Source organism: Channa argus, chromosome 11 (assembly GCF_033026475.1).
Source record: "Channa argus isolate prfri chromosome 11, Channa argus male v1.0, whole genome shotgun sequence".
Taxonomy (NCBI): domain Eukaryota; kingdom Metazoa; phylum Chordata; class Actinopteri; order Anabantiformes; family Channidae; genus Channa; species Channa argus.
The window spans coordinates 19,434,072-19,444,329 of record NC_090207.1 but is presented as its reverse complement, the minus strand read 5'-3'; the positions used below and the strand labels follow the sequence as shown (position 1 = coordinate 19,444,329).

Genomic DNA, 10,258 nt, shown 5'->3' with positions numbered 1-10,258 from the left:
CTCCGCTGGAGATTAACACGCCCCAACAGGTGATGGAGAGCATCACCTGCAACGTTATCTTTATACCAAAAATAACACGTTAGAATGTAAAACATGTCCAGATACTTAACGTAAATTATAATACAGCATATTTAACTCACTTACCTGTACCAAAGTGTCATCCTTTGAGGGAGCAACATTGTGGAAAAACTATTGTGATTTTCGGTGCTTTTACAGTTCGTCGCGCAGCTTGGACAATAGATTCATCCGCCGGTAGACAGAGGACAATTCATATAGAGCCTACATAGGCGGAAGAATACCAAGAGGAGGTAGGGGTACAGGTGACAGGTTTGAAATTTCATTGCTCGGTTAGGAATTTAATGCACATTAAATGCATGTCAGAAAATGCGTTGGTGACTAACATTCTTATGGAAATTCTTATGGCCAGTTTGTGATTATAGACTTTCTGGTACAATGCACTGAAAAGCAATGGCAATGTTTAAAACTATACGGTGCCATTCAAATAAAATATGATTTTTTTTGGAAGTTTATTTCCAAGATAGTGCCCAGACGGGTCATTTAGAATTACAGCAGGACAAGAAATAGATCAGGGGAATATCGCTCAGATTTATAACTGTGTGCCAATAACATATATTCTTCGGAATGTTTACATTCGCTATATAAATCGGTGCACATAATACAATATAGGTATAAAACTAATGTGTCTGATAATTTAGTTTAAATATATACTAGCTTTACAAATTGATTAGTACAATGTGTGCAAAATGAATATTGCATAAACATTGTAAAAAATGCAAATAGGCACTGTGTGGGGCAGCTGTAGCTCAGTTTGTAAAGGCAGTCGTCCATGGACCACAGGGTCAGTGTTTCAATCCTGCCCCTGGCTACATGTCGAAGTGTCTTTGGGCAAGACACTGAATCCCCAAGTTGCTCCCGGTGGGTTAGGTGAGCACCTTGCATGGCAGCCACTGCTTTACTGAGTGTGTGTGTGTGTGTGTGTGTGAATGGGAATCAACATTGTTAAGCGCTTTGGATAAAAGCGCTATATAAGCGACTTTCTTCTTTTCCTTTCGGCTGCTCCCTTTCAGGGGTCGCCACAGCGAATCATGTGCCTCCATCTAACTCTGTCCTCTGCATTCTCTTCACTCACACCAACTAACTTCATGTCCTCCCTCACTACATCCATAAATCTCCTCTTTGGTCTTCCTCTAGACCTCCTGCCTGGCAGCTCCAACCTCAGCATCCTTCTACCGATATATTCACAGTTTCTCCTCTGAACATGTCCAAACCACCTCAATCTGGCCTCTCTGACTTTATCTCCAAAACATCTAACATGAGCTGTCCCTCTGATGTACTCATTCCTGATCCTGTCCATCCTCGCTATATAAGCGACTATTTACCATTTTAAATAAGCTATAAATATTGTGTAATAAAAAAATAGCAATGCCATGAAATACAGAAACAAAATACAACAATATTACCCATTTTAGATAATTTGTATGTTATTGTGGAGTATGACAGTGTTTTTATAATATACCATTAGATATATTTATTAGATATTAAAGAGTAGTCAGTACAAATTAATTAGAGACTGTTTAAACACTTAAAAGGGAACAGGATGTTTTGTAGGTGTGTTATGAAGTCCCAAAAATCATTTACAAATCCTTGGGGATGTACAAATAACTTGAAAGTCATGTAGTCTTCCTATGAAGTACTACTACAGTTATGGTTTCTATTTATCTCTGGATTATCTCTACACTGCCGGAATATCCCTGGAAGTAGCTTTCCTGATTGCTCTTTCCACAAAACATGTGACAGAAAGGATCAGGAGCAAACACAGACACACCAGCCACCAGTGTAGGATTTCAAGGTTGTTATTGTTGGAGAGGAGGAGGTGTGGGAAAAGTTTACTGATCATACTTTACACATTCCTCTCTTTCCAGAGGTGCGAGATAAACAGCAACTCTGTCACTTTCCACTGCTCTTGTCACTGGATTTTTAGTATTTGCCTGTCTGTGAGAGGTGGATACAGCCTGGAAACGTCTTCAGTCTATTTTAGGGCCAGCACAGAGAGACACACAGACAGGCAACTATTCACACTCACATTCACAACAATATACACTAATAAATTACAGTAAGAAAAGGGTTTATAAAATAATATGATAATTGGAGTATTAAGTATTAAGATAAAAAATTTGGTTCTCTCAGAAATGTGTTCTATAAAACTGTAAATATTAAGTATAGCAGGCCAGAGTTTCTCTATTACACATCAGGTAAGGTTTAGTTCTTTTTTTAAATCGCGATTAAACAGGTCACACAAGTGTGTGACATTAGACCTCAGTGGTATGAGAGAAAAACAATCACATGCCTTGTGTGGTTGAGAATCAACTAAAAAGGTTGTACTATTTCTTTGGCAGTTCATTTGGTTTCAATTTAGTGTTAGCTTTAATTTATAATGAGACACTGGCATACATTTAACCAATTGCTCCAAATCCTTAAAGATACATTTCTGAAAATCTGACGATTATCATAATTTTGTAGTAAATGCTTCCCCAAAATCCTCATGACAATGAAACTCTGGCCACTGGGATAGAATGCTGTCATTTATATTCAGATATCCAGACAAACCATTTCCTGTCAGTATGAATTGAGAAGTATTGGTGGGTCCCACAGGTTTTTGTTTGTTAGAACAAAACAAAAGCCTGTGGGACTTTTCTAAACCCAGAGCAACACCAATATTGTACTTGGTGCTCTGCCAAATGCAGGAAGATGTGAAACAACAAAATAGCAGCTTCTGGCATATAAAATTTTTTGTCCAAGATTGTTTGATTTTCATGGGAAATAAACTAATAATAATAATAATAATAATAATAATAATAATACATTGATACACTACCCATTTCAAAAGTGTTTTATTCAAACTGGCAACAATGGTCCTGGTGATTCATACCAGGTTAAAAAGCTGCAGCGTCTCAAGCTGTAAACACCGCACAAAAACTTTAAAAGAGCATTTGCTGAAAATTCATTTTAAAGCTTGGCATTAACAAAATATGTAAAAGTTTTCTATATACATTAACATACATGGGGTTAAATACGCCACAAAAAAAAAAAAACTAAGAAAAATAAAAACACGCTGTGAAACAAACAAAAACTTCTGTTCTCAAAGAAGGCACATGTGATTATTCCCAAGAGAAGCAAGTCCCAGAGTGTGTACAGTCGACCTGAATAAACTTTTAACCTCTTTAATTCCTTATAGAAGTGCCCTGTCCACGACGAGGTATTGAGCCCTTTTATTCTCTGCTTAGTGTCAGACATATTAGCAAATATTCAGGACAATTAAATAGTGCAGATGTTATAAGCTTGTGGCCTACACATGCTATTGTGCTGTGGACACTAAAGACCAAACATGCTGCAATAATATCCAGTATTACATATCAATACTGTATGTTACAGTTTTTAAAACTTCAAATAGGAAACAGGAAAAGTGAATCAAACTAAAATGTGCCATGCCAAAATAAATGGCATACACCTTTTAGTCCACACTTACATTTAAATGCTTTAACCATAACAATATGTCAACATACACAAAACATACAAACATTTACACAGCATTTGTATTTTGCACAAGATTTGTAATAATACAATCAACAATACTCCTTCAAAACGGCTGCATGTCTTTTATAACAGTATATTTTAACCATAAAAGAAACACGAAATAAGGAAATGTTTTTGGGTTTTTTTAGGATATTCTCAAAGGCAAAAAGTGCATCTTTAACACTGGTTAAATCAGGCTCAAAGTTCTACACTTAAGAACTGATTTTGGTTAACCCCCACAATATGTGCACCTCAATAATACAATTTGGTTAAAAGCAACCCTTGACTAGCATTGATTTTAAATAAATGCAAAGATGCCTCAGATTCCATAAAAACACTGATGAATGTTAACATTACAGTATTCTATTTTGTTAAAGACCTACTTTTCCTATGCTTACAAATGTTTGAAGTGAGGATTAATAGTAGTAATGTTAGAAGACTGCAAAACCTTCCTGAGGGAGGGAGAAAGGAGCAAATATAAGACATATCCAATTGGTAACTTTAGCAAAATAAACAAGCTACATGTAATAATTCAGTTCAGTGATGCACTAAGACATAATTTGTGGTTTTCAAACATGCAAATAGTCAGGTTAACATTCAGACATTTGTACCGATAATAAAGGAGTGGTGATGCTCACTACAAAGCCTAATAATTTAAAGCCAGTAAAACCTGCAGAGAAATCAGCACCACTGAACTGAATCAAAGCACATATCATTTGAATATTGAACGTTGAAAAAGAGTTCCATCCTTGTTCAGTCATATTCAAAGATGAAAACGTAGCCTTACTTTGCTGTCACTGCTTTGATCAGAAATGGATCTTCAACTTGACCCAGATTTTAAAGAAGTGGTTAAACATGAAGACCAGCAACATTTTTTTTTTTTAAAAAAAAGCTTCTGGAGGACAGCTTAAGCTTTTTATTTATTTATTTATTTTATCTATGAGATTTCACAAGAAAAGCACTACTGAATGTCTTCTAATGTTGTAATTTGATTGGCTATAATCAAGGAAAATGGACAGCAGCCTTCAGGTCATTCTCCGTGCTGTTGTCCAGCTGGTTCTGCAGCTGGATGACTTGCTCCAGGTCTCGGATCTGTCTGTCTGTTTTGTGACTAACGAGTGTGCGGTAAAAGTGGACAGCAAATAAAATAAAAACAATCCCAAATGGCACCATGATGGAGGTGGAAGCGATGGCCGCTGCCTTACCGGAACTTATGGTGCCATCCGGTGCATCACTGAGGGGTAAGAACTTTACCCAACACAAAAGCATCACCTCTGTCAGGAAGAGGAGGGTGCCGATGACTGTGGAGAAAGCCCAGGCCAGTTCTATGTAATGGTGCATGCGCTCGTGGGGAGACTCATTGACAGAGTTGAGGTTGTGAACATTGCTGACAGCCTCCAGATTAGGAAGAATGCAGGTGCTAATCATGAGGGCAAAAAGGTGAACTGCAACCAGTACTGTGGTACAGACACTAAAGGCGATCAGCAGCCCTGGAGGATACTTATCATCCTGCTCCAGCTGTACCTCTACCATGGCAACCTGAGAAAATCAAAAAGAAGAATATTGGCATGTACATGTTTAAAGAAAAGTAGTGTCTACAGAATTAATGTTTATATTATGATATCTAGGGTTATACTGCATCTTCAATAATAGAGGTGACAGTTATGAAAGTAAGTGTTGTGAAACTTTGGCAGACAAACACTGAAATTCATCAGGCACACTGGGCTGCTTAGTCTGCCTTCATTCTTGGCCTTGTGATACAATACAAATCCTTACAGGGAGTTATATGGATTTAGAATTTTTGAAAAACAAAAACAGAGCACTGGGATCCTATTGATAGTCAGCAGACATCTTAAGTATCTGTATCATAAGGAGAAGAGTTACCATTTGTATTTGTGTCAAAGGTCAAGGGTTAATGCATCCTCAGTGATATAATAAAAAGGCCTGTTATGTTTACATTAAATGCACTATGACTCTACAAAATGTGTTGCCTATATAAAAGGGATCCATAACCAATTAAAAGTTTTTTTCCATGGTAAAGACAACCAAAGTTACGGTGGGTGTGAGGTGTTTCTGCGGAAGTGGTGTATTTTGTTTTTGTTATTTTAGCATTAGGCCAAACAATTCCATTTTGGTCACATTTGGAATGGAACATTTTTCCAGAAGTCTTGTTGTTTATTCACAAGCACTTTTGCAAACCTCAGTCATGCTTACATGTACTTTTTGCACAGAATAGGGTTTCTCCTAGTAACTCTTCCAAATAAATGGTACTTGTTCAGTCTTCGTCTAATTGTGCAATAATGAACTTTAACATTTACAATGCCCAGTGAGGCATGTTGGCTTTGAGAAGCAGCACTTGGGGCTTTTTGCATTTCTCTGAGCACTGCACAGTCTGACCTTGGGGTGAGTGTGCGGGGATCTGGCAACTGTCATACATGCCTTCCAATGCTAAATAATCTTTCCCAGTGTAGAACATTTAACAGCAGATTCAGATCCTTTTCTAAATCTAAGACATTTGCTTTTATAGAGGTTTATACACCTGCTGATGATGGTAATCAAAGGCTGATAATCAGCACCACCTGATACAACTTACCCTCTTAAATCCTATGGAATATGTAAGGAGGTACTTAGTATTGTTTGAGTTTTGTTTTTGTTTGTTTTTTTTAAATACACTTTTGTTACACTAACCACTAATTGCAAATAGGTAAGAGATCAAACCATATCTGATGACCCAAACATACCTCCTTCCAGAGAACAGACTATAAGTTTGATAATATTTTTATTTATATTGTACAGTGCTGTGTTTATGGTGGACGTTAAAATGTTTACAAAAAGGAGGATTAACTTATTATATTATGTTGTATTGCTTTTCGTTGCGTGTTCATGTACAGGGAAAAATGCGTGGATGTGCTGTCTCGTTGTTTTGGCGATCATGTGGGTGTTAAATTAGCCTTTTGAAACTTTCACACACCTCTTGACTTGGCCCGTTATTATGTTGCTGTTGCTCTGTGACATATGTCTTGCGCAAAGCAACAGATGACTAAACGGACCGGTTCCCGTTTGTTTCTGATCAACTTTTTGGTTTTTTTGGCCTATTGAGTTCATTTAACAGTCTTTACGAAACTAAAGCGGTTCACTGTAAATATGAATGCACGGGGCCGTCATTAGACCTGCGTGTCAGTGCAGTCCTTAAAAACAATCTGCGTCACGTATGTATTTACGGTTCACGGCCTGCCTTGCATTCATGCAGTTAATGTTTTGACCAGCGTAACCGGAACCAATGAAGTCAAAGAAAACTTACCATAGCGAAGCCCGACAGCAGAGCTGACGTGCGACTGGTGGCTTTTAGTTTGGCTCGACTCAAGTATAGTTTTCTCCATGACAGCGCCTGCAAGGAGTGCTCGTTCAAACTCATTGCGAAAGTTTTTTAAAAAAATGTAGTTTATAAATATAAATCTGGGTAATCCAAACGATGATCGCCACTGATATATATCATTTAAAAAGGCCCACGCAGAGTATAAGTTTCCAACGTGGAGTCACATTTAAACAAAAAAACTATACCGCCTACAGAAAGCTACGAAACTATGTCAAAACTTCCCTGCAGCGGCTGACTGAGTGACTCCTACCCTCTTTCAGGAAACACACGATACCCACAATCCATTGCTCTCCACGAGCGCTGCAGGAGCTCGCCTTCCCCCGCCGGACCCCCTTTGTCAAAATTGGTTCTTAACTAGCATCGCTTTGTTTTTGAAACTTTAACTATTAGCAGTCCTAAAACTTATCTCAGACCAAAGCAAACAAGGATACTGACATAATCAAATAATAATAATCAATAATCATCAATTAATTGGCTATTATTGCTGTATTTTCCCTTCCGTGTTATTTAAGTTTCAGTACAACAGTAAGATATTTAGGCTTTTGAAAATACTAACAGAAAATACAAGTTTACAGTCACAAAGTAGACAGATCTACCGTCAAATGTGTAAACATGTGGTTGTTTTACTGTAATCCTACGTGAAAATGAAAAAAAAAAGCTTTTACTTAGTCATATGATGTAGAGAAATATAGACATTTTAATGTTCATAAGAATAAATCTATGACTGTGTAAAGAAGAGATTAAAAAGGAAGTCCTGAAGTACTCATGTACAACATCTTGGCAGTCCACCATCAACTCCACATCTCAAGGGGAGAGTATAATTTGGAAAAGCAGAGTAAGAACATTTTGTGTTTCATATTTGCCTTTCTGTGTACAACGGCAATCCATAAATTCCTAGATGGACGCTGTATAGTAGGCTATTAGGCTACATCCTGTAAGATCATGATGTGTTAGTGTTGTTCCCTGATGATACAGTGGAAGCAGGTCCTGTTATCTAAACACAGAGAAGATGTAGATTAAAATACTGTCATATGCATTCAAGGGCAGTGACTACTTTGGTCCACAGGAAAGCAGCTATGATTGTAGTACCTCTCAACCCAGCAAGCTCAAAGTTATTTGACCCCTGTCAAAGTTATTTGACCTTGCTGGAGTTTTTGAAAACATTCAAAAATGTTTTAATGCACAGGCTGCTTTCTCAAAACTGTCTGCTAAATGCTCATTCTTCACACTACCACCTGGTGACGCCACAGGGCAACATTTTTCACCTCTAAAATCTTGTCTCATCCATAAACCATTATTAAATCACTATCATTTTATATCATACAGTGCAGTCCCGAATAACACGCTATTTAAAATTAATTAGGTGGCCAAAACAGTAACCATCTTCTTATAATGCACTCCAGTAGGACTAACCATTTCAACCTCATAAATTAACACAGGGAAGAATTATCACCTTTCTCACAGTTTCAATTTAAAAAATGAAAAATTATAATATTTCAAAAATAGAATTCATGGCAGAGCTGCTGTATTGGATTGCATTACATTGTACAGTCAGTGTATTTATACACTACTCACAAAAAGCTGGGGATATTTGACTTTTGGGAGAAATATTTGGAAAATGTAAAAAGTTCATGCTACAGTAATATTATATCATGAAAGTAGAGCATTTAATTTGAAGCATGCAATGGTCATTTCTTCATCTTAACCACTTTATTAAAACCAAAAGCTAACAACAGTCGTGGGTGTACCACAACTAAAAATGTCACTGTCTGGTTTCATCTCATAATCTCATGTCAAAATGTGAGCAGCTAGGACTTTTTAAACACAAATTCTCATTGAACCAGAAAATGTAATGTTATATTCATGCATCAGACATGATCCATTAATCACACCGTGATTTTGCGGGGAATCACCTTGTTAAAGAACAGCATGTTTTGCAATAGGTACTCGAACTTTGAACAGTTGGAAATATGCAATTGAAAGTTTAGAGAGGGTCAGACTAATTTCATGTGTATGTATATATTTAAAAGAATATATACATCCCCACCCACCCCATTCTTTTGTGGACGGTCTTATTCCTTCCTTCAAGCTCAGTTCCTCTACCAGAGGTCTGGGAGCTTAAAGGAACTTGCGCAGTATCTTAGCTGTTCCTAGGACGACACACTTCTGGACAAAGATCTCAGCAGTTGTTCATGGAATCCGCTGGAGCAACTCTATATATATATAGATATATATATAGTTTACCGATACATCTGTGCTGTATCAATATCTATATATATCTATATACATATATATATATCTATATCTATATATATATATATATATATATATATATATATATATATTGATATACACAATTGGTGTGATTTCAACTGCATTCTGTGTAATTGTTTCCCACCAGCAGTGCTAATTCTGGTCTTTGGTCTGATATTACACTCAACACACAGTGTCTTATGAGGTTCATTAGGACAAAGTGTGTATAGGGTACAGAAAAATTTCCCTGTGAGATCAGTGGCCTCCATCAGCGGCAGTAACTGGGATACTAGTTAGGATTAAGGGAAAGATTAATGTGACAATGTATAGAGACATTCTTGATGTCTAGACCTGTTCCAAGGCACTCTGGGCCTCAGACTGGGGTGTCAGTTCATCTTTCAATTGGACAATGACCCTAAGCAGCTGCAGCCAAGTTAACAAAGGAGTGGCTATAGGACATCTCTGTGAATCTCTTTCAGTGGCCCAGCCAGAGCCCAGACTTGAACTCAATTGAACATCTCTGGAGAGATCTGAAAATGGCTGTGCATTGACGCTCCCCATCGAACCTGGTGGAGCTTGAGTGGTACTGCAAAGAAACTGCCCAAAAATAGGTGTGTCAAGCTTGTAGCATCATACTCAAAAAGACTTTAGTATTAACAAGTATTGAGCAAAGGCTGTGAATACTTTCTTTCTTCTTTTTAAGAAATTTGCTAAGATTTCAAAGATTTTCTTTTACGTTGCAATTATGGGGTTTGTCGAATTTTGAGGAAAATAATGAATGTAATCAATTTTGGAATAAGTCTGTAACATTCATAATGTGAAAAAGGTTGAGCCCTGTGAATACTTGAGGAGAAACCCTTGAGGATTAGGGCGGTAAATAAATCAATTGAACCTTTGTAGCATTTAACCCGTAACGTCACTCTCTGACTCACACATGCCACAAAAACCTGCAGAAGCAACGACGGATGTTTGTAGGAGTGAACCTTCTTGATATACCTGCTTATCTTTAGTTCCTGAAACAGCGCTGCATTCAAG

General features: G+C 37.3%; 1 protein-coding gene across 1 annotated transcript; it reads right to left on the bottom strand.

Annotated features, from left to right (window-relative positions):
• Nucleotides 1-2,895: 2,895 nt before the first annotated feature.
• Nucleotides 2,896-7,239, bottom strand: LOC137136496 (calcium release-activated calcium channel protein 1-like). The gene is made up of 2 exons (XM_067521918.1): nucleotides 6,896-7,239; nucleotides 2,896-5,133 (listed from the first exon to the last, which is right to left on the bottom strand). The coding sequence occupies exons 1-2, from the start codon at nucleotides 7,007-7,009 to the stop codon at nucleotides 4,597-4,599; spliced, it is 651 nt and encodes a 216-aa protein (XP_067378019.1). The 5' UTR covers nucleotides 7,010-7,239; the 3' UTR covers nucleotides 2,896-4,596.
• Nucleotides 7,240-10,258: the final 3,019 nt, after the last annotated feature.

What these genes read in the sequence shown, in the direction of transcription:
- LOC137136496 (XM_067521918.1), bottom strand. Translation starts at nt 7,009, where the DNA reads ATGAGTTTGAACGAGCACTCCTTGCAGGCGCTGTCATGGAGAAAACTA. An exon ending in TGCTGTCGGGCTTCGCTATG is followed by an intron (nt 5,134 to 6,895) that starts GTAAGTTTTCTT and finishes TGATTTTCTCAG; the next exon opens with GTTGCCATGGTAGAGGTACA.